The sequence below is a fragment of the Anticarsia gemmatalis genome, chromosome 23 (genome assembly GCF_050436995.1).
Source record: "Anticarsia gemmatalis isolate Benzon Research Colony breed Stoneville strain chromosome 23, ilAntGemm2 primary, whole genome shotgun sequence".
NCBI lineage: Eukaryota > Metazoa > Arthropoda > Insecta > Lepidoptera > Erebidae > Anticarsia > Anticarsia gemmatalis.
The window spans coordinates 690,994-716,809 of record NC_134767.1 but is presented as its reverse complement, the minus strand read 5'-3'; the positions used below and the strand labels follow the sequence as shown (position 1 = coordinate 716,809).

Below are 25,816 nucleotides of genomic sequence, written 5' to 3'. Positions count from 1 at the left end.
GAAACTAGTGTTTTAGTTACTTAAAATATGTAAGAATATTTTGTTTGTCCCAGGACATAGTCCGCAAAGCCCACGACGAGGAGGAGAAGCTCCGCGAGATAGCGTTCATCAAGCAGCTGGAGGCCGAGAACAGGCGCCACGAGTTCCTCTCGCAGTGCCGCACTCACACCACGCGGCTTCGGATCATGAGGAGGGATAGACTCTCCAAATTGGTAACTATAACTATACTATCTCATAGCCAGTTGCGCTCACCGGTCGATAAACGATCTGTGGGTTAAGCAACCGTTGGCACGGTCATTCCATAGATGGGTGATCGCATAGTGGTATTTGAGCTGGGCGTCTCCGTGCTTCGGAGGGCACGTAAAATGTCGGTCCCGGCTGTTGTCTACTAAGATAACAGTCGATAAGCCATGTCAAAGGCCTCTCGGACTGTTTGAACAACTTTGACACTAGGTTGACAACTAACCATAAATTACGACGACGTATAGACATAAACAGATGTTGTAGGTAAATATTGTGTATTGTGTGTAAGTTGGCTAGAGGCTATAGGCTATATAACATCACGGCCAATAGGAGCAGAGTACTAGCAAAAAATATTACAAAAACGGGGGAAAATTTTGACCCATTCTCTCTTATGATCGCAAGCGAAGTTGCGCGGGTCAGCTAGTGGATTATAAGATAAAAAACATATTTTTCAAAATAAAGTTAATTTTGGTCTCGACTATTCGTCCTTCATTTCAAATGCCTTTTTGCCAATTTCAATTTTATTTCGGATCGATTTTACCCAATCCCAAGAAGATGTTCTCCTTCTGAAAGAAAGATTTTTTTTTTATTTTTGTTCGACATGCTTATGCAACATACAACAAAAAAGAATCAAAATTAGGTAAAAAAAAAACAGTGTAATGCTGTGGCACTTATAACTTTTAAACTCTCGCGTTGCATGTTTAATAAACAATAAAATACGGGAATAAACGCGAACACGCATTTTACCTTAAAATGCCTAACGTTTCGGCGCAGGTTCGGTGACCACGTCGAGTGCAACCTCCTTCGAGTCCTTTCTTCCTCCATTTCCTTCTTCTTCTTCTTAGCGTGTCGATGGCAAACAATTTATAGTATTAAAACTTAAAATAGTGTATGACACTTTGCCTTGCTATACACTGCCAGCCCAGTATTCAGCTACGTGTACGGCGTTTTCTGTACAGCTCATAAGGTCCTGGTATGAGCAAGAGTCAGGGCACTCCGGGCATGTCAACATGTGGGCCATGTCCTATGTGGCTCCACATCTACAAGAAATATTTGACCTGTCGAGGAAACCCCACCTTGTCATGTTCTCCCTACTGCGGCCTACCCGGGTTCGTAACCTATTAGGGGATTACCAGGTTGACCACGGCATATTGTGTCCTGGTGGGAGTTTCTCGGCCGGGGGGACAAAGTCTGGAGCTGGAGGGTAGTTTTCTCGCCAAATTGTGAGCCTTTTTTGAGACGCAGTGCTGCCACTTAATGGTTGGACATACCTAACAAAACTGTTACGGCTTTTAAGTCGTTGAGGGACACGTTTGTGCCCATTCAAGGGATGCCGTTGGTCTGTTTCCATTTTGTGTCGTTCTCTGGGACCAGCAATCTGCCTGCGCACAGCAGGTGGAGCTATTCCGGCTAAAGGATATAGCATTGGTACCAGGGTCGGTTTGAGGCAACCAGTTATAATCCGGCACGTGTCGTTTAATGCTACATCTACTTGTCTCGCGTGAGCCGATCTACTCCACACTAGGGCGGCGTATTCCGCTGCTGAGTAACAAAGAGCCAGTCCTGTGGTGCAAAGAACATGGGGTGAAGCTCCCCACTTGGTGTTGGTAAGGCGTCTCAGCAGGTTATTACGTGCAGGAACCTTGTGCTTCACGAGTTTGCAGTTCTCTTTGTAATAAGTGACCTGTCTAGAATAATTCCCAGGTATTTCGGACTGGAGCAGTGTTCAATTAGAACTCGTTAGTATAAATGTTAAAGAGTAGAGGTGCCCGAACACTTCCCTGAGGTAGACCATTTTTTTTGTGAGCGCCATCGGCTCTTGTTTGGCTGCAGGTGTACTTGAAAGCGGCGGTTTCTAAGGAGTTCACTCAGGATTTTCACAAAGGTGAAAACGCCAGTTAGTTCCTCAACCTTCCAGAGCACTCGTTAACCGTGTTATAGGCTGCTGATAGATCCACAAAGACGGCTCCCGTTATCATGCCCAACTCGAATCCGTCCTGAATGTGCTGTGTGAGATTAAGAGCCTGACCGCAGCAGGATTTACCGGGTCTAAACCCTGCCTGCTCAGGGATCAACATAGAGTCCGTTTTTGGAATGAACGGAATCGAGATAGTGACACGGGATGTTGGCAATTGTACTCTCCATTTCCTGGATGCCTCCCTTATGCTTGGACTATTAGGCATACACTGGTAATCTAGCTATTTCCCGTCATTTCGCAGGAACAGAAGCAAGCTCGCGAGGCCGCAGTGGGTGCGCGGCGCCAAGCGCTGGAGGCGGCACGGCGCCTGCACGTGGCGAGCCTGCTGGAGCGGAGGAAGGAGCGGGACGCCAGGGTCGAGGAGCTCAAGGGGCTCAAGAAGCAGGAGCGGGACGACGCGGCCAGGGAGAAGGTGGGTTATCATGTAGCTAGTTGGCGGCGCCTGCACGTGGCGAGCCTGCTGGAGCGGAGGAAGGAGCGGGACGCCAGGGTCGAGGAGCTCAAGGGGCTCAAGAAGCAGGAGCGGGACGACGCGGCCAGGGAGAAGGTGGGTTATCATGTAGCTAGTTGGCGGCGCCTGCACGTGGCGAGCCTGCTGGAGCGGAGGAAGGAGCGGGACGCCAGGGTCGAGGAGCTCAAGGGGCTCAAGAAGCAGGAGCGGGACGACGCGGCCAGGGAGAAGGTGGGTTATCATGTAGCTAGTTGGCGGCGCCTGCACGTGGCGAGCCTGCTGGAGCGGAGGAAGGAGCGGGACGCCAGGGTCGAGGAGCTCAAGGGGCTCAAGAAGCAGGAGCGGGACGACGCGGCCAGGGAGAAGGTGGGTTATCATGTAGCTAGTAGTGAAGGTCAGATAGGCAATCGCTCTATGTAAAACATTGGTATTCAGTTGCATCCGGTGAGACTGGAAGCCGATTTCAACATAGTTTGGAAGACAAGCTGATATGTAAGAAATATACAAAGTTTTAACTCACTATATTTTTTGTTTCCAGGCGGAAGGCGTAAAGTCCCGTCTATCAGCGCTAGCAGCTGCAGCAGAACTGGAGGCGGATGCTCTCCGCTCACGTATCCGCGACAAGCAGGACGCCAGCCAGCAGCGCCTGGAGTCACACCTGCAGGCTATAAGGGAGAAGGCTACTGGACCTAGGCAGGCGGTAAGAAACGCTCATCAAGATATGAGACCCTTGTAACCAGTTACACCAGTCATTTATCATCACCATGCATTTTGTTCTATCTACTACAAGACATAAGCCTCTTTTCTGTTTGTGGCAGCCATTTCTCTTTGACAAACTTTATTAAATCATCTACCTATGTTGCTACGGGGCGATATTTTATGTCTGAGCCGTGGGTTTCTTGCCGTTTCTTCTCACGAGCAACCAGCTTACCCGAAACGGACAAAAATACAATATATTGACGATTTCAAATACTTTGTACGAAACTACGAAGTGTATGAAATAAAGTATATTTTGAAATGAATTAAATTGAACTGACGATTATCGAGTTTCGACAATCGAGTAACTATCAACAAATAGAAAAATGTTTTAACCAGGGGATTCCCGCTAAACCTATTTTCTTTACATAAAACTGTCAACTGGTTACTAGAAAGTATCAAGCGTAGAAAATTCCTCAAGAAGTTTGTCTAAACTTCACTTCTTCAAGCCATTTTGCTAGAGGTCCTTTATAGTCACGAATTATATAAAATCTCAACTATTCATATATTATTCGTTTTAACAGACGACCTCAGAATCTCAAGACCAGAGCGCCAAAGAAGAGAAAGAGTTAGAAGAAGAAGCAGAGAGGTTAGAACAAGAGAGGAAAGAAAGGGAGAAACAGAAGGCCATCAAGAAGAAAGCTAGGAAAATTAAACAGAAGCTTTTGTCTACGTGAGTATAATATTTTAATTCATATTGAATCTATTTCCGATGTTATATATTTGATCCTACTAATAATAAATAACCTCTACGGTGCAGTTGGTTGTGTATTCAATAATTATTCACGCGGTCTCGGGTTCGATTGTGTCGGACAGAATATTATAAGTGTTTTTTTTTATTTATATTAGAATGTTACTCACTAGTAGCCCGGAGATAGTCACTTTGTATGCGTGTCTGATTACAAGCGGTTCTGAGTTCGATTCCCGTGACGAACTTGTGGTTGGATATTTTTAGACTATATGTATAGCAGAACAAGAAGTTTCCTTTCAAAAAGTTTTCTTTTACATTATTTTCTCAAAAATTTGTCTTGTGCATCGTGAAAAAATCTACTAAAATGTTCTAGTACCTCTGCCTAAATTGTAAAATCGTAGATGTGATATATTTTTTCTATGAACTAAGTATTTTATTTCTAATTTCTAGTAGCAACGAACGTGTAATACTAGACGAACAGATCAAAGACAACACGCCGCACGACACACGAACATGCAAAGTGATCCATCAGATAGAACACCTGCTCGCCCCCCTCGTAGACCCTGACAACGAAAGAACAAACGGCTTTGACACAGAAGACACCAAAAAACAAAACAAGAAAAATAAAAAACTAACCAACGGAGATGTTGAGAAGAAATCCGAATCGAACAACAACAAAGAAATAGAGAAGAATCAAGAAGAGAAGAATGAAAGTAAGAAGAGAAAAAAGAAGAATTGTGATAAAGATAAGCCTAAGTTGAGTAAGAGCGGGTCGGTGTGTTCGTCCTTGTCTGACATGAGTAGAGGGAGCGGGAAGGGAGATAAGAAGGGCGCGGTTATTGATATGCCGTTCTTGGAGAGGCAGCTGAATGAATTGCATAGGATGATTGAGAAGTTTGATAAGGTTTGTTTGGTTTTTTTTCGGAAATTTTTGTTTGCCATACCAGTTTTGTTTAAAATTTAAATGAATATACATTATACATTTTTTTTAGATTCAATTATTTTTACAATTGATATTTTAATTAGCGAAATTCCTAGACTTAAAAAGACATTGATAGATTCGTTTTTTTGTGTTTTTACTAAGCACAGTATATTTTAACTAAAAATTTTACTATTTAAATAGGACTACTGACTAGAAATTTTAATAAAAATTTCTGCATTATCTTGACTCTTATTATTTGAATTACATGATCCGTCGACAATTTTATTTGCTGTTGCTTTGGATTTCGTTGTTCACTTAGGAAATTGTTATTTTTTATGATTTCTCATTCCGAATTTTCTCTAATAATTACCCACTTAACATAATTTTTCATAACGAGGTATACCTTATCACGTGCTTTATAAAGTACGCGTGCCTTGTATCGTACGTGACGTGTGTATGTATGTGTTCAGGCGCGGGGCGGTCCGCGCGCCCGCCACCCCTGCACTCAACATATTATGGCGGCACATCTACGACCGCGCTGGTTTGAGGTAACTTAGTTTTATATAACATACAAATTACTTATATTTATACCAAAATATATATCCAGAGTTTGCGCCAGATAAGTTTGCCTAAATATACCAACTTATTGCAAGGAAGGCAAAATATTAAACAATTTCATACACACCAGTTCTCGAGAAACTCAAAACATTCTGGACGGATTTAAATTCGATCTGATTTTATCAAGACAGAATTCGCAGAAAAAAGCATGAACGCTCGCCTCAAACAGAAGCTGATACAATAATAATGAAATCCCATGTTATCCGATACTTATAGAAATTTTAAGAGAAAGCCATTTTTACTGGTCCCCTAACCTCCTCAAAGAATATAATTATTTACAAGCCAAATTGGGCACTTGACTATTGAACAAATGAGTGCCAAATAAAATATTTTAGTCTGTAATAATTACAATTTCAACATTATTATCGAAAAAAATACATTGCCAGATCATTTAGATAACAGTTTCAGGTGTAAAAGTTTAATAATTTTTCGTCAACTACTCAATCACAGCTTTTTAACTTAAGCAGTTTGTTAATCACTTGACGTTTAATAAAATTGAAAAAGTCATAGATTTAGCTTTGGGCAGTATTTCAACAACTTTTTATGTATGTTTTGTTATAGAATTCACTAGAAAAGGCGTCACTACACAAAGTGCACTGCGTCAAGACTCTGGGACAGTTCATAGCAGTCGCCGCCGAGAGAGAAGACCTCGTTGCACAAATAACTGTCAAGTAAGTCACTAATATATATTAATTATCTCATGGTTAATGGCCAACCTATAGGGCCATTTGAGGCGCCCATAGCCAGTTGCGCTCACCGGTCGGTTAACGATTTGTGAGTAAAGCAAACCTTGGCGCGGTCATTCCATAAAAAAATCATCTCTGATTTATAAATATCCTGCTGAAGACCACAAACTGACTTGTTTCCTTTGTCCCCAGATCGCTGATAACAGCAGTGATGATAATGTCCCGCGCGATAGGCACGTGTCCCATGAGCGCCGCCTACTTCATCAGCACCAACGCTTGTGTCTACGTCGTCAAACTGCTCAGCAATCAACTGGTAAGTACAGTAACTGTTTAAAATCAATCTTTATTTATAATATACTAGCTTTTACCCGCGACTTCGACCGCCACCTGAATTTTCCCATGGAAATGCATCATTTTCCCGAGGTAAAAAGTAGCCTATGTCCTTTCTCGGGCATCAAAATATCTCCATACCAAATTTTATGCAAATTGGTTCAGTAGTTTAGGCGTGATTGAGTAACATACAGACAGACAGAGTTACTTTCGCATTTATAATGTTAAGTAGAGCAAGAGCAAGAGCAAGTATGGATAGAGCAAGTTTCCCCACTCGTAGATAGGCGTCGGATAATCTATCCCATAGATAAGGTAACTACTTGATAAGCTTATCGTTAAATACAGCGACATTACCATTTCTTTTATTAGGTTTCTCATTACACAGAGGTGACGGTATATTTTTGAAGACAACGCCATCTGTGATGTAGTAGCGGTACTATTTTAGTCTCGTTCTTTAGTTTTTGAGAGTTATGAAGTAGTGCATGCTTCTCGCTGATAGATGGCGTTGTATGTCTCTTTTGATACACGTAAGAGTAATGTTGTTACAGTTGGAAAATAATGAAACGGTACATATTTCTTTGAATTAATCAGAATTATTTTCAATAAAATACAATTTACATATTGCATCGCTCAATTCTTTGTATAACTGCAATAAAATAAACCTCTCGAAAAACGTACCTAATCCCGGTTACTTTCACTTAAAATACAAACTTGCATACCATTACAAATAATATAAATTTGTCAAAAACTTTAGTCCTAAAACGTTGTCATAAAATAAACTAAATCAATGCAAAACTTTTACATCTGTCAACTGTTCGGAAAACCATCAAAATTAATAGACCAGAAAAACTACCCTTTTTACGAGAAGGGTTGGATTCGGACGAATGCTCGTGTATTCTTTTATTCTGTATAACAAGATGTATGGATGTGAATGAAGCTAAGGAATTTTGTAAGGATCGTAGCAAGTGGCGTTCCTTTGTCTCTGCGTACTCCTATTGGATAAAGGTGTGATTGTATGAATGTAAACTTAACCAAATACTCGTACACTTTTATGAATTTAATTTATTTAGCCATGCTCCTAATTTTGTATGTATGATTGATGATAGATTTGAGATGAAATATTCATGGTTGATGCTATGATTCACAAGTTTTTTTTACTTCGATTTACCAGTCAAAAGAAATCAAATTGTTGAAAAAACTTAGCGTGTAAAGCAAACAAAAAAAAAACAGATAAATAACAATAGAGGATTTTAAAAGCCTGAAACTTAATTCCGAGTCGAGTAACGTTAAATATTCTCAAGCAGTTCTTGCGAAATAATATTTCACTTTCATTTTCATTCATCTTCGTAAAAATTCACACGTAGTACTTATCCCTTGTTACAGGAAAACGTTCTACTGTGTCCCCACCTTTGTGTATGTCCGAACTTTTTTCATGTAATCTAGGAAAGTGCTCGCCTAATTTTCGTAATCCTCTTTGCGAGTTTTTTTTATATTTTCGGGGAAAAAGTTATGATTGAAATAGGGATACGGTCTAGTATAGTAAAGGGTTCGTTGTAATATCAATAAACTAGTTTCTACGCGTGGCTGCGTCTGCGGAATAACACGATTTTTGAGTTACGTAATATTGCTTATTATATGTAAGTCCTGGGTAAATTAAATTGTAGAATAAATAAGGCATTTCACGCATGCCTAAGACTTGTTACACATATATTCGATTTGGCACGTGGGCTTGGCAATATTTTCCTTTAAACACCTACTTCATTTAATCTCTGCATCGCCTCAAGGTAGACTGGCAGAAAATGCATTTGGCAATAAGTCCGTTATACATCTTTGTATAAGGAGTTTAAAATAAATATTAACTGAATAACAAATCTGACTTTACGAGTGATAGTAACCAAAAACGTAGATATTTAGTTTTTAAACACTGTACTACACAGGCTAGCGTTAATCTTGTACATACTGTTAAAGGAAATATCGTGATAGTTCACAGTTTTAACTATGCCCTAGTTCAGTCTTTGATCGAAGTTTCGACCACGTTTGACTAACACTAAAAATATATTTAAGACCCGTTTCATTATAATATTTTGTGTACAGGTCGCGAGAGTTAAAATCGTTAACTAAAAATATATTATATTGTAACCAATATTACAGATGGGAAAGTCTATCCATCTGTCACGCCTTTAAGCTAAATAGCTGAACGGATTTTCAGTTTATGATTCTAACTTTGTATATGTTCATATTGTTTACAAGTATTTTTCAGGTTTTAAACTTTGAGGTAAGTATTGTGTCAACATTGCTTTGTAATAGCGCCGTCTTCGATAAGTTTCTATTCGATTTCCAAGATATATTATCCACAATACTTTAATATTTTATTAGCTTTCCGCCCGCAGCTTTGCCAGCGTGGAATTTCACCCCCTCTTGAGTGGAATTTTCAGAAATCCTTTTTTAGTTCTTAGTGCTCCTCTACACTTCCTAAAGAATCTTCATAGCAAATTTCAACTTTCAACAGTAGTTTCGTTTGTGCCTTGTTCATCAGTCAGTCACTCAGTAACGGAAGAGTTATATAAATATTGATTAGAAAAACTTCATAAACTAATAAAAATAAACCTATATAGATACTGTATGACAAGATGCATGGAAAGCGTACCAAATAACGTTCTTCACTCTCTGCTTACTCCTATAGGAAACAGGCGTGATTAACTAAACTTACGATCCCACCAGATATAGCAGTACAATCAGAATCGTGCCCACCTCGCACAGTGATAGTCGTGATGTTATGTATATTGTAGTTATAAATATATTGTGAGTGAAGTGCGGCGGTGCCGAGACGAATGACGCGCCGGCTGTAGGGCTGACACACACATTTATTTGGTATTAAATCGAACAATAACACAGGCTTACAAGTTTCAGTCTTTTTAGGCCGATTATTGCGTACCAGTCTTCTTCTTATCGTATGGTTAGTGGTCAACCTAGTGTCAAAGTTGTTCAAGCCGCCCGAAGGCCTTTGACGTGGCTTAACGACTGTTATCTTAGTAGATAACAACCGGGACTGACTTTTAACGTGCCCTGCGAAGCACGGAGACGCCCAGTACCACTATGCGGTCACCCATCTATAGGATAAACGCGCCAACGGTTGCTTAACCCACAGATCGTTTACCGACCGTTGAGCGCAACTGGCTATGGGCCTTGTAACAAGTAATATGTGCCTTGGGATAGCGAGAAATACAACATACATTATGCAGACCTGGATTTTTCTAGGCCAAATTTTGTGTGTCGTTTAGAAATAAATGTCTTGCATCGAAAGATGTGTGTTTCAGTTATTAATTTGTCATTTATAATACAGGCGAAGGGAAATTATTCAGAGAAATACTTAGCATGACTTTACAATTTTTAATAGCTTTGGAAAAAACAAAGTCACAATTTCGATTTCGGCTTATGTGGTTACACCAGGGCATCTATCTAATTTATTTTGTAGTAGATCCGTCATTGTGTTATACAGTAGTGTGACCAGCTTCAGCTTTTGATGGTCACAATACTCTTGTTATGGAAAAGTCACAAAACATATTATAATACTCAGCTATAGGAATATAATATAATATTTTAATGGTGTTATAATAGTGAGACGTGGTGTCAGCCCTGTGCGCTACTGTCGGTAGCTCGGTGAGTGGGTGGGCGCCCTAAAAGCGCCGCTAATGCATCTCGCGCGCGCGTTCACACTGTCCAGTATACTTGCGCTAGTAAATACTAGTATATATAGTGTAATATCTGTCAGATATTACATTATATAATACTAACATTTACATAGCTAAGTATCTATCTATCTATAGTATGGTTAGTGGTCAACCTAGTGTATTATATAGTGTAACTAGCGGACCCGACAGACGTTGTCCTGTCTAATAAATTAAAAATTAATTAAAAAAACATTGTCCAGCGGACAAAATTGTGAATCTAAACCATTCTCATCCCCTTGAACACACACAAAAAAATTCATCAAAGTCGGTCCAGTCGTTTAAGAGAAGTTCAGTGACAAACACACTTACAGAAGAATTATATATATAAAGATATCTGTCAGATATAATTTTGGTATGTAATAGAATACGGGAATTAACGCGAACCCGCATTTTAATTTGTAATGCCTAACCTTTCGGCGCAGGAATTTTGCCAGTTTTAAATTTATTTAGTAGACTTTCACTATTAGTATGTTAGTTTGTCTAATCGTTTTTGAATAAGGGAAGAATAGCGATCGTCTTTCTCTACGTGTGTGATATTAGAGAATATTTAACATGATTTATTTGTCAATTATTATGAGTCAATTTTGGTTTAAAGCTGTTTATGACTTAGCTGTAAGATGAATATAATCTCTCATGATCATTTCAACTTCAGACGTTTCTAAGACCATTTTTTAACCACCTGGTGTTAATCGATTTTTTATAAAATGGTCACTATAGTTTCTATTTTCGTGTTATAACGATCGAGGAACATCAACAGATACCGTCGCTTTTAGTCATTTATAACATAATTGTGCATCAGATTCACACGGAAGACAGATTAAATTGTGAATGTTATTTCAATATCAATTGAAATTCTGACAATAAAGTGCATCAGCCTTGCAGGTCAACGCTTCCGTATCTACCAACCAAACAAAGGCTTGCAAAAATATTAAAAACTGTAAAGATTTTTATCTCAACAATTGGCTACCGTGCACTGAAAATAAAAACTGGTACCCATACCGTAAGCTTTTATTGTTACGATAAAATAAAAAAAATAAAACCTGGGACCTCTAATTAGGCAGTTACGGGCTCTTTGATACAAATTCTGTGGTCATTACATAAATAAAATGTGTTTTTTTTGCTTCACTTTTTATCTTAACGGACAGCTCTAAGATATCGATGGGTCTTGGACCATATAAATTGGATATTTTAGATGATTGGGGACATTTTATTTTCGGTACGGTCAAGGTTTGGAAGGTTTTATATACATTGTTGCTGTTTAGGTTTTAGCGTTTTATAAATGGTTTGGTATTAAACAAGTGTGTTTTAAATTTCATCCTTATTATTGATTTTGAGGAAATAATACATAGAGATATATTTTTTCACTTATCAGTTATCCCGTAAGCATGGTCGATGGAATTCGATCAAAACGTCGATTAAACAAATAAGGCATTAATTTTCAGTCACGTTTATGAAATATATTTATTCTAACAACTTTTTGTTTGTTTCTCTTGCTTCATATTGCGTATTTTCCTCTTCGAATTTCTCGAAATCCGACAACGAGAAACACGCTTATCTTTGGGTTAATGTGAATGGCCATTTGTCAATTCACTTGACACAAATAGTTGTATGATTGCCGAATACAAATAAACACAATGTTACGTTTACTCATACGTTATATCAGTTGAAATTGACTATTTAAAAAGCAGTACCTCGATTCTCTACTACTATCGACTACCGACAACCGGCTAGCTATCGAATTTTGACATTTAGAATGTACTGCTAAATTGTTTCCTACGACACCCGTCAGAGGCGCTGATTAGATTTTCATACAAAATTTCTCGATGACAGTTCGGTTGTCAGTAGTCGATAGTAGTAGAGAATCGAGGCACTGATTATTTTCAACTGTCTAAAATTGATATTTGCTTTTGACTATGAATAATTAGACTAATGTTGTCTTTACCTTATAGTATTTGATAAAAAGAAACAGAAGCAGTAACACTGGAGTCGGCTTTCAACAATTGTCCTTAATTTTAATTCTCGCATGGTTCCACCGATGTCCGGCTTATCTCTCCAATATAATTCTGTTACGAAACTGCTCGAAGATTAAAATTCCCCATTTTATTTTAATTTGTGAATAAAAAATTCACCAATGATACTTTTTTGCGAGTTTTTTAATAAGGTTTTTTATTGCACCAGATTGTAGTGGCGGTGGGAAGTCGTTAAAGTGGATATAAAAATTAATACGTTAATGTATTCGAAACAATGCAGTTTTTAAATATACTAATTACCTTTCCGTTAGAAAGTAAGGACCTTTCAATTATAGCGGATTAAATGAGCTCGTTTAGTTAAAAATACCCTGTATTCACTTGAGAAACAAGTAAAAAGACTTATTTTTAACATTTTTAGACTCGTTTTTAGTAATTGTAATTTCGACCGATGCTTAATTCAACAAGAATAAAGGAATGACTGATACTCTCATGTGTTGAAATGTTGTCAGAATGAGGAGCTGCAATTTAAATGTTGATGTTTGTGACATCAAAGAAGTTGATTCGTAACGACTTTCATTGGATTTACTACATTCAAAGGTTGAAAAGACGATCCTTCAGTCCTTCGTTAGCTGAAATATCACTTATGCCCGGTTTCCGAGATACATTTTGTTGTAGTTTATCTTCTCAATAGCGTTTTTATATATCAGTTTAAACGCTATTCAACAGATAAACTACCGCTAGATGTACCTCAGAAACCGGGTGTTAGTGGCACCCTCAACTTTATGTGTCAGAATCAAACTATCATCAACAAAAAAAAAAAACTGGAATTACGATCTTCACACTACGTACCTATCTTAAAAAATCACATCCTAAATCTTTAAATTTAAATGATATTCCAATATTTCCTTTATTAGTTCCAATTAAAACTCGCTTATTGAATCGTACACTGCCGGCCATGTTAATTGGCCGTTATCTCAGACGCCATCTTATGTCTTTTTGAATTTATTCCTTTTTTTTCTCCGTTCGTAAATCTAGTTGTTTATTAGGGTCGATACGTATATCGCTGATAATATCTTTGGCCGATATTTGGTGTGCGATTTTTTTGAACTGAATTGTAGTGTGATAGTTTTGTTTTTTATTTGGTGTCATCTGTTTGATTGGTATTTAGTTTAGTGAACAAAGGTGATTGGGTTAGAATAAATTTATATTAAAATGCAAACTTTTATGTACTTAGTTTATTAAGCTATTATTGATAAGTCAGTAAACTCGATCCTATGTAAAACAGTCCAATAGAAGACCAGTATTAAAACGAGATTGACTCTTACACTCAATTAAAATGGAACTGGTATACGAAAATTTTAATGTACTTATAGTTAATCATAAAGATCAAGATCACATCGTCAATAACTAAATATTACTCACCTAAGTGGCTTTGTTTGCGTAAAAATCCAAAAGAAAAAATCCTATAGGTATACTCCAATAACAATTTTTCCACATTTAAATCTATACTAATATTATCTATACTAATATTATAAAGCTGAAGAGTTTGTTTGTTTGTTTGTTTGTTTGTTTGAACGCGCTAATCTCAGGAACTACTGGTCCGATTTGAAAAATTCTTTCAGGGTTAGGTAGACCATTTATCGAGGAAGGCTTTAGGCTATATAACATCACGCTACGGCTATTAGGAGCGGAGTAGCAACGAAAACTGTTACAAAAACGGGGATTTTTTTTTTTCATTCCTTCTTATGTGACGCAAGCGAAGTTGCGCGGGTCAGCTAGTTAAAAATAAAAATATATTACCTAAAACAAACCGCGTTCAAACTAAAAACCTTTTCAGCTTTTAAAATCCCCAGTTTAAATCTACTAGCGCCAGTAGCTCGCCATATCAAACGCAGCACGATATAATGGCGCTGTCTCGTGTCCTATAACAAACAACTGTAGTACATTACTGGTGTCGCTTTTACGCCGATCCTTCACTACACACGGGAAAATGGGCTTTTATAGCGCACTACTGAGTTTTGATGACGCCTCGTGATGTGTTCACACCTTGGAATTTACTTGCATATCATTAGGGCCTTTAGTAGCTTAGGTTATATCCGATTGCTGTTTTTTTTCTATAATATCTGATTATTAATCATTTAAAAAGAGCAAGCCGTGAGTTTCTTGCCGTTTCTTCTCACGAGCAATAGCTTTTCCGAAACGGTGGTAGATAAAAAATATTTTGACGATTTCAAATACTTGTTAAAGTTTATGAAATAAAGAATATTTGACTTTGACTTTGATTATGGATTGTCTCAACTTTCTGTCAATTTTTACTTCTAGATTAAACAAGTCTGATGTTAGTTGGATGGGCAAAGTTTAATAAGACGAAATCTTAGTAGGTTGAATTAATGAAATATAAAGCTCCCAATAATGTATCAATCCTGATAAGGTTAATTTTTAAGTTAAACAATGCTTTTGATTCGTCTAAACAATTTAGAGTTGTTATGAAAATAAACACATATGTTTGACGAAAGCATAAATTTGTTCATGATTTTTGCTTTTAATAAGTCTAATAATAGATGATCTGATGTTAAAAGACGAAAATACAGTAACACTAATTATGACTGGTTAATAAAACCTAAGACTAACTCCCACATCTGGAAACATTCCTAACAGAAATTATATTGTCTCCAGGAAAAAGACCTTCAATCAGACCAGAAAGAGATGGACCTAGCGAAGCAGCTGAGCGACTGTCTGTCCGTGGGGCTGGACTCAGTGCTGTGCTCCTCCCGGCTGTACGAGGAGAACAAGGAAGCAAAGACTGATGAGGTGGAACTGCTCACGTCACTGCGGACCAGGTCCCATACGCTTATCAGGTAAGTGATAGACCAGGAATTAATTTTGATCTAGGTCTAGACCAGTGGTTCTCAACCAGTGGTCCCGGACTAAGAAAAGGTTGGGAGCCCCTGGTCTAGAGGAACTCTCTTCAAACGCCAAGCTGATGATGCCTGAGGCTACACTAAGGTATTTTCGCGTAATCGCTCCAGTACTCAAAGACGGATTTTGTTTTGTGTATCGGATAGCCTATTTATTGAGGAAGGCTAAAGGCTATATGTCATCACGCTACGACCAATTGGAGAGTACCAGTGAAAGATGTTACAAAAAACGGGAAATATATGATCTATTCTGTCTTGTGTGACGCAAGCGAAGTTACGCGGGTCAGCTAGTATTGATATAATGCTTATGAAACTGAACGGTTTTTTTACCTTTTCGGTACTCAGGTGAAGCTCACAGTAAAGTTTCCTAGTCTCTAAAGTCAAGTTCTTGGCTCCAGCAGTGGGATCAGCCAAGATACAGTCATATGCTGAAGGGTTTGGTCACTACGCGTCCACGCCGTCCCTTATTACTATAACAACCTTTTTTGGTTACTAAAACTATGAACTCCAATATTTATCAGGTCATCGCCAACTAGAATAACCAAATCAAAAAATGACTCTAAATTGACAAGTGTGTTTAACAATTTTATATAAAATTTACAAACAATTATATATTTTAATACTGTATTATAAAACTAATTTCAATCAAATATTTCAACTGATGAGAACAGTATAAAATTAATAAAATTTGTGAAGAAAAGATATGAAAAATCGACTTGTTTAATTAAAACAATATGAGTCTTTCAATAGCGATTTTAAAGACAAGTGCTATATTTGGAGCTGGTGTATTCGTTGGTATCTACGGAACAAAGAATTACAAAATAGCTTTGCATAAGATTTGTAAGAAAACCAACGAAGTCTGTGAAAGAGCTTGCAGAAAAGACTGAGACGGAATCGCGAGAAGAAAAAAGGCATAAGCGACTTAATGTCGGTACAATTTTATGTCATTCTTTCTCTGAAGATGTTGTCTCATGAAATATGTTTGCAAAAATGACCTTTTCTAAGTTGGTTTTGTAATTTATTTTGACAGCTGCTGTACAGTGGCTTTTTAGAAATAAATCTTTGGCATTTTATTTACTATAGTATTAATTTATTTTATATCTATCTGTCCGATATAGCCTTGTTGAACGTGTGTGTCGTTTCTAAGAAGATTCTTAATACAATTGCTTCTAGCATTTTATGTACGGTATCCTAAGTTGAATTTTGGCTCGCACTAGACATCTCTGTATTGCTACATAATAATATATAAACAAAAATTAGATAAGACAGCCTCGTATCGTGTCGTGTTTAGAAATTTAAAGCCTAGAAAAAAAATCTCTGGACAAAGAGGTAAATAAGGTGTAGACAAGATTAGTATATATTCTAGTTTCTGTCGAAAACCTACTATATTTTTAAAAACGTATATTCACAATACCAGGATCATAACACAACTATACCCTTCCCCTACAAAGTTTTCTATTACAAAAACATCTTGGTAAAACTATGAATGATATTATGACACACACCGTACTTAGTCGGAGTATAATCTAATTTGTCTAATGCGTCAGGAGCCAGCCCCTTTGCCGAGGGGGCACAAAAAACGGCCTTATGGGGGAGAAGTGTTGTTTTAAAGGAAAAATAATAGTGTAGGTAGAAACGTGTTTAAAGTATGTATTGATTTAGGAAATAAGTAAATAAGTTCGAAGAAAATTGGATAGTATATAAATGTAGTTACTATCACATAAAGAGTAAATAGAAAAAGGAAAATCATTTGGCTTTTATATTTCGACGGGTTTTAGTATAATTTCTGCTTGTTAAAGTAACTACGTCGCTGATTGTTGGCAGGCTTACGCATGATCAGTTTTGTGTGAACCAAATTGTAAATAATTTCGCAAATTAAAAGAACGGCCGTGAGTTTCTTACTAGGTCGTCTTATAAGGCTTTACCTTTTTTCTGAGCTAGTAGTAGATTCAGTAATTGTAACGACTATTATGTGCCAACACCTGACTTAAATGATTTGATATTGATTTTTGTAAGAAAGTTTTGGGAGAAGGCTTTCTTAAGAATTTTACATTACTTAACTTACCAGCTACTATTATTGTTTTGACGAGTCATCGCGGGTTTTCCATTTTATTTACTCCAAAACTGTCTTCTTTAGTTAGAAAGTACATTTAATTCAAACTCAACACCTAAACCCGACATATGTCGTTAAACAAAACACCTGCAAACACAGCCCTTTGAAACCTTCCCTCATAATTAAAAACAACAGCACATGAACCGTTGACATCTCATACAAAACAAACGTATGATGTATTGTTGAATGGCTTTTAACTTATTAAACCGCTTGATCGAGACCGACGTACGAATGAAATGGAATATTAATTCGTATCGATGTTTTAGTGTTGAGGGTAAAGTGTGTTGTCAATTTGCTTGTAGGAATTTGACCTGTTATTGTCAAATATTGGGTATATGTTTCTTCTAAAGATCAGCACTTGGACAAAGGTGTTGAGGACCAAGGCCTTAAATTAAGCTAAAGTTATGTAACATAAAAACCTTGTAAGATTTTTTTATAAACTATTTTACCCAATTTCTTTCCTCTAAGTGGTTATATATTTACTACTGGACTAAGAATACGCTAATAATCTAACTTCTTCAAAACTGGTCAATGTTTCCATTACAGTGTTATGACTCTTACTGCTAATAACGGCTTATTGAATCTTGAAAAGATTAATACCACGAACTGACTGATTAAGACACAGACCAATTCTTAAATATAGCTTTGCTTAAGGACCTGCTAAAAATAATTATTTTGTTTTTAGCAGGACTTACTTAAGGAAATATTGAAACTTAGCCTTACAGCGCTGCTAGAATAAGTCTTAGAAAAACTCATATTGTTTTAAACTAGGTTTTAAGTAAAAGGAAAATGGGAAAAATAGTATGGAGCCTGGGCGATCCGCGGCAAACCTGATTTTTTGTTTTTTTAATGTAGTTTAGTCCTATAATTACCGTGTAGAAGTTTTATTGCCGCGACGCACTTATATGACGAACAAAATACATTTTTGTTTTTGAGCACTTTTAATAGTATAAAAACATATTTTTGGCTTATATTCGGAGATTAAATAAAAAGTACTATTTATATTAGTGCATACAAATGTAGACATTATTAATATTCGAACAATCATAACATGTAAATATATAAATATCGTAACAAGTAAACATCTTGCTCTTCTATAATATATTCACTGAGACGACTTATCTGTCTTGAAAGCTCAGCTTAAAAACGAGGCGTTCATAGCCAGTTGCGCTCACTGGTCGGTAAACAATCTGTTGGTTAAGCAACCGTTGGCGCGGTTATCTATAGATGGGTGACCGCATTGTGGTATTTGAACTGAGCTTCTCCGTGCTTCCGAGGGCACGTAAAAAGTCGGTCCCGGTTGTTGTCAACTAAGATAACATTCGGGCGGCTTGAACAACTTTGAAACTGGGTGAACCATATGATAGATAGATACGAGTTACGATTATTGTTCATTTTGATGGCATTGCAATCGTTATAAGAAGATGAAACGTTAATACACAACATTAAATGCATTACAGACACGAAATAATTGTATTTGTTCTATGAAATTCCATTATATTTACATGTCAATATATTGTTTCCTGAAAGGATTGCAGCAAAACGTTCTTAGTAAAAGTTGTTCCTAGTTATCATTACTTTAATTTGACACTACTTTCATTAATGGCCGCCGACCGCCCAGGAGTGCCCATTCTCCTTTGGCAATTTTTGTCCATGTTTCTTTGAGTACAAAACTAAATAGTGTCACTTGATACGGCGCAATGAATACCAAAAACACGTTCACGCCGACTGCGTGGTAACAATAGAGCAGGACTCTATTGTGTGCATATGTGAGTGAACGTGGAGTGGGGTCTAAAACGAAGATGACATTACTACACCCCCTTTTGTGTGTGTTTTAGTGAAAATGTATGTTGGGCACATTTTGGTACTCGAAATGCGACAAAAATGTTCACGTATCGTTAAGTCTGGCCAGGTATGATATCAGCTGATTAGTCGGTATTATTTCAGTGGTTTCGCTCCCTGTGCTATCTTTGTGAATACCGTTATATCATAATGATGAAATCCAGGCTGATCATTCCTGGACATGTCTGGGACAGTCAAAGTTTCGGATGACAAAAAAAAGATCTAAGTTCGGCTTTTGTAGCCAGTAGTAGCGTAACTTTGTAAGAATGTATTTTGCTAGTATTTCTTCATTCCTAGAGACAGGAAAGGAAAATTACTGAACACGGGAAAACACGCAAAATCCCGAAAATCCTGGCCATCTGGCAACCCTAGACACCACAGAATCTCAAATGACTCCTCTTAAATTACTGTAAAATTCCTATGTACTCCTAAAACTTTTCAAAATCGAATCTCACCCTACACAATACCTAAACCATCGTCGTTTGATTGCTCACCTACCCTTAAAACTAAACCCTTCAGAAGGCAGTGATTGAATCAGGACTCGAACTGGCACTCCAACTCTTTGTGAGTCCGATCGAATCGAATTAAACACTAGACGGGTGCTCGATAACGTTATTATGTACTTCACAGGAAACTCGAAAGTGTTTTAACGTGATCTCGATTGAGTTTCGGTTCGAGTTTAATTGGTTACTTGTTTTAGTACTTCGAACCATACTGTTGCAATACTTAATACAATCTGTTAAAATGCTTTTTTTCTGATTGTTACTGCGCTTTTTTTAGACTTAAATATAATACGTTACTGACTTTTATACCTTCTGAAGGTTTTGTCTGCGTCGAGGAATCGTAACTAACAAAATCAACAACTCATTGAATAATTCCTAATACTAATATGATAGAAAATACGTACTGGAACACCTAATTGTCTTTTTTTCGTTTTTAATGCTATAAGAATTAAGACAACGTTACCTTTCTAAACATATACTTACAAATGACACCTATTCTCCCTTGGGAATCGACAGGGACCGAATAAAACAACTTTTACGAAACCTAACCTTATGCACTCTGAATACACCAAGGAAGAAAACTGACGTTGACATAATATATTTCAAAGTCCAAGTGGAGCACATGGCCTACGACCCCATATGGTGTGCAATAAAACTGGCAATAATACCCTCTGATTATAATCGATGTGACGGTATCCGATTGAATCGATAATCGGCTGTAATCTACCGAGTATCGATGTCCATCGGTAGGGAGAGAGAGGGAGAGAGTAATGGGGCACACGTGTCGGTGATTTTAATGAATTAGTTATCTTTTGGTTAAATAATAGAATAGATTTGCAGTGGGATTTATAATTGTTTAATGGGTATATTTGATACACTACACTGTTTTTATGGCTGGTCCACGCGTCATACTCGTGAACGGGTGCTGCTTGGGGTGACTGGTCGTCCTGGGTGTGGTGACTGCCATAATTTTAAAGTAACTACGTTTCAATAACTGTACTTCCTTTACCACAGTATGCTCTTGAAATGCCTCTTATGATTTCATTACTCTATGTGGGTAGATGCTCCCATCATGCTTCCAATACTATTTATATCTTGTTTTTTAGCACCTTAATATATTGATTTAATTTAATTTATGACCAAAGTGTGTTCGGTAGTGTTGGTAGGTAGCAGCTACTTACATCATCAATGTTTTATACCAGCATAAATATTGTTAAAATCATTTGGCGATTAAAAAGAGTGGCCAGGAGTTTCTTGCCAGCTCTTCTCATTGGCCCTACCTTCCGAACTGGCGGTAAATTCACTCTCTGTATCATTGACTATCATAAGTGTCAGCACTTGACCTAAATGAATAAATGATTTGATTTTGATTTTGATTTTTTTGTAAATGAACTGAAATTGCACTATTACCCTAAATTTTAAATAATTGTTTGAAATAAATAGTTTCTATGTTACAAATAATAAATAACGTTTGGGCGTTATTTTCATCTAATATAAAGACAGGTTTACTAGAAAATCATAGATTTTGACCTGACCATTTCCTAAACCTAGAGATGTCTAGACTCGTCGTATTTTTCCAACATTTCATTGCAATTCGGTGAAAGTGATTTCAAATAAACGAAAAGAATTGTCATTGAATTTGAGCTAGACAGTAAATGCTTTCTGATTGAAAAGTTAGTTTGGAAATTTGAAACACCATTAGCCAACAATTTTTGTTTGTTTCAGAGCAAAAGCAAAAATTATTTATGACAATATATTTCACGATTGTAAAGAACAAACATAAAGTTTAAATGCTGCTAAACTGCCAGTTTACCTACAAATGATTTAGCACAACGCAGTTACATTCCCAATGCTAGTGTATACATTAACCATTACATCACACTCTCCGTTAAAATATCTTACAAAAAACCAAAAAAAAACCGTAATTAATTCCCCAAAATAATTGGCACGGGAGAGCTCTATCAATCTCTTGCCAATTCGCCAACAAGCCGCTTTATAATTAGACGGTATGTCGCCCGCGAGCACTCGAGCCCCGCCCACCAATTGGCGTTAAAGTCGCGCTGTTAATTCGTAAATGAAAACTGAGCTGTCCCGCCGTGTGGGGGTAGAGTGCGAGTGACAGCGGGTGATATAGCGATTAATACTTTTTAGCTATTGGGTCTTTATACTTTGTTAAGGATATTTTGAGAGCAGAAATACCTATATAGTTTAACTCGTCGAGACGTTATTGGCATAAGCGGCAGGCTGGTTGAGGGACTTATGTCCGGTTTTTGTGTACATTTAGCGGTGGTTTATCTGTTCCATAGCGTTTAAACTCATATAAAAAAGCCCTAGATTAGGCGGGGTTTAGGTATGAAAGTGTGATCCATGCTGGTGTAATGCGAGTTATGATAATGTGGGTTTAATGCCATTACTATAATGCATGCATAATGCATATACTAAAAAAATATATTCCTGACACTCATATTATTATTTGTAAAATAATTACAGACGAATTCAATGACAAATCAATAAATGCCTTTACCTCGTCGCTGCGACTCACGCCACACCCCTGTCCTATAATTTCGCAGGGACATTTTTAATTTATTAAAATGCCGGAGCCCCAATCATTATTTGTTATTCAAAGTCAATATTTATTTTTTATTAGCGCTCGCTTTGTTTGCATCTGGACATACCTTTTTTATATATTTTATGTGTTTTTCCTGTGTGTTCGTTTCTTTAGTATTATGTAGTATTTTTGTTTGACGATTTTCTATTCATTTTTAAATATTGTTCTTGTAAAAGTTGTGTTAATAGATGTTGTTTTATATTTATTAAACACTAGCTGAAATCTGCGACTTTGTCTTTGTAAAAAGATTGTCGTGGTAAATAGTATCGTATGTTATTATGAGGACCTAGATTTACACATAGGATACTAGTTATTTTTTTCTTCTAGATAAATATATAAGGTCATAAAGTATCTGTGTATAAAAATGTATTAAAATCTGTTCAGTATTTATTTCGTGAATAATAAATAAATTAGTAGGATTTTACGGTTTTAATAGATTCCTAAGTGACAATTATTTTAGCTTATATTTTTTATCTTGGTTTACTAAAAGCTTTGTTATGCTTGTAACGACAAGATCAGACATTCCGAAATGCAATTACACTTGTAGGAATTTAAACAATTGCAAATGACACAAGAGTCAAACATGTCATTTGCATCATACACCCGTTACTTTTTTAAGTGGAGCAAATTGTGTAATTTGTATCTCGGAGAGCTTCGCAAGCCAAATATTAGTCTAGTGGTTTTCCAACACAGAAAACCTTAACGTTGCCATTGCTTTCCCAGTGTATTTGGCTATTCGGCATTAATTTATTGTGAAATCTATTCTGGTATCATCTTGTTAATACTATGTATAGTGGGTACCTGGGTTCGCGCGCCGATAATGCACTCAATTTATTGAATTTGCATTACTGATTGATATTTTTTTATTAACTGTAAAAATCATAAGTCTCTATGCTTAAGTCATTTTAAGGATAACTTTAGTATCTCAGATGAATTTACAATCAACACACCATACCAGAAAATAGTTATAAAATAATAGTTTGGGATTATTGGTCTACAAAAAGCTTTGCAAAAGACCTTATCTTTAAAATAATTTAATAAAATTGCGACGTCACATCTTCAAAGTACGACTAACAATATTTATTACAGCAGGGGTTATATTACAGACATTGATGTAGGGGTTGTATTTAGGGTAGTACAATTTGTGTGTTGTCAATGATGCGAGCTCTATTTAATGGCAGGTGACGTTTATCGGGTCGCTCGCACCCCCCTAGCTGAGTGGGTAGTGGGTGCGTATGCGCAGGGGTGGAATATTTAAATTTTAAGGTTTATTGAAATTTAAGATTTTTTGTTGCTGTGATTTTTGGTTATTTGATATTATTAGGAGTAAATAAATATTAATTTTCATGTTCAATTTAGTTTTTAATAATGGAGAATGTTAACAAATTTGGATTATTAGCTCTCCATATTCTCTGTTAAAAATAAAAAATACTAGTGAAAGAATTACTTTGATACGTCAATTAGTTTCCGATTTATAAGTAAAACAAGTTGTAACCGCGCGAGTCGGTGTGACGTCATTGTACATTACGCTAAGTCTGGCTCACATAGTCTTTTTTAATAATATTTACTATTATTACACTTTAAATGTAATAAGCAGACGAAAACACAACAAAATACTGCATAAGCTATTACATCTACGGCTGTAGACTTGATATTAAGCGGGACGCGGCCTACGCGGCATGGTGTACTATGACGTCACGCTGTTAGCGGGACTCGATATTTTTTGAAACTTTGAATGCTTGTAAAATCAAAACTACTTGGTATTTTTGACTAAAACAAAAACTAGTTTTCATGTACATGTACAGGCTTTACTGAGTCAAAATTTCAAGCGATTTGGCATACCTAGTAACATTCTCCATTGAGGGCTATTTGAGATTGTAGCACGTTGTTTTGTTTATCTGCGTCATCTTGCCATACTCATAAAAACAAGGCGTAATATTATGTGTCTGTAAATAATTTTCTAAATGTCATTCGAAACTTAATTACACGATTTTTACTTATGGTTTTTAGTAACTTGTATTGATTAAACAATTGACACAAAACTTCACAAATTTTATCGATATTCATCGTTCTTATTACACTACTAACACTATTAAACCCTAAAATCAACCCATATCATCTCAATCGGCCTACAACACAAACTCTACTAAACAATTGAGCCACTATCAATGCGCCCTTACAGTAGCCCTGTACATCGTACAAGTGTTAAATATGTTCAGTGAAAATAACACTGTAGTGTTTTGTCATGTGTCTCTCCGTATGTCATGGTTACTGTATTACAATGTACTTAATTTAAAGGATGATTTTTGTTTAACCCTTTGACCGCCACGGTCAGCGATACTCGACAAATAAGAATATGCTCACAACGCTATATTTTTGTCGATTATCGATACATTTGCCGACGAAAGTGTCGTGAGCACTTTCTGATTTGTGGAGTATAGCCGACCGTGGCGGTTAAAGGGTTAAAGAGACATTTAATGTGAAAAAAAAATACTATTAACACTATTAAACCCTAAAATCAACCCATATCATCTCATTCGGCCTACAACACAAACCCTACTGAACAATTGAGCCACTATCAATGCGCCCTTACAGTAGCCCTGTACATCGAACAAGTGTTAAATATGTTCAGTTAAAACAACACTGTAGTGTTATGTCATGTCTGTCTCTCCGTATGTCATGGTTACTCTATTAAAATGTATTTAAAAGGATGATTTTTGTTTAAAGAGATATATTAATTGAAAGAATAAGTTGTAGTTGAGATACTTTGTCCGAGCCCTTTTTTGTGTGTTCGTATCTTATGCTTTTAAAAATTGAATCGATCAACCCTTTGAGGTGTCATTTTAAATCATAGGGAAGACAATAGACAGTAACTTTTTCAAAAGTATAAGCTAGTTAGTTTAGTTTCCCGTTCATTCAAATATGTATGTTGAATAATATATCAAAATTGTTCCTTCCTAATAGTCTTGGCGATAGAGACATTACGCAAAATCTACTCAATTTTGCGTTTCCCCATTTTTATTTTAATGTGGTATATTTTTTTTATTATGCGGCATATGAATCTGCTAGAGATCATCACAAGTCGCGTACTTTTGACCTCTACTTCATTACAAGATTTAATTTACCGTTATATTATTAAAAAATATATATAACACACGACTATTCCAAATACTTTATGCGAAATATAAACAATATTTTGAATTTAGGTTGAGATATTTTTTTCAAATTATTTGATAATGTTATCTGTCAAAACTTACATCTATTCAAAACAGTTTTTGAAAATTCTGACAGGTCGAAGTTAAAGAGTGTCACGTAACCGGCTCTCCCTTTATATGGATGACATTGTTTATTTTGCATTATCATCTGTCCTTCTGTTCGTATTGTCACGATCACTCTATTAAAACGCTATGGACAAAGGGTATTAGCAGGGGACTTACTTTATGCTTTGAAACTGTT

The 25,816-nt window shown here is 36.6% G+C and overlaps 1 protein-coding gene across 3 annotated transcripts in view; it reads left to right on the top strand.

The window, feature by feature from the left end:
• The window catches only part of ssp3 (SCAPER domain-containing protein short spindle 3), a 75,742-nt gene that overhangs the window by 16,489 nt on the left and 33,437 nt on the right, over positions 1-25,816 (top strand). For 2 of the 3 annotated variants that reach the window (XM_076129807.1, XM_076129809.1), the window contains exons 7-15: positions 54-212; positions 2,463-3,038; positions 3,211-3,372; positions 3,953-4,101; positions 4,570-5,023; positions 5,512-5,589; positions 6,221-6,330; positions 6,538-6,658; positions 15,053-15,234. In XM_076129807.1, the coding sequence (XP_075985922.1) occupies positions 54-212; positions 2,463-3,038; positions 3,211-3,372; positions 3,953-4,101; positions 4,570-5,023; positions 5,512-5,589; positions 6,221-6,330; positions 6,538-6,658; positions 15,053-15,234 (1,991 nt within the window). The remainder of the gene's footprint in view (positions 1-53; positions 213-2,462; positions 3,039-3,210; positions 3,373-3,952; positions 4,102-4,569; positions 5,024-5,511; positions 5,590-6,220; positions 6,331-6,537; positions 6,659-15,052; positions 15,235-25,816) is intronic. The other variant, XM_076129808.1, reaches the window with a different exon arrangement.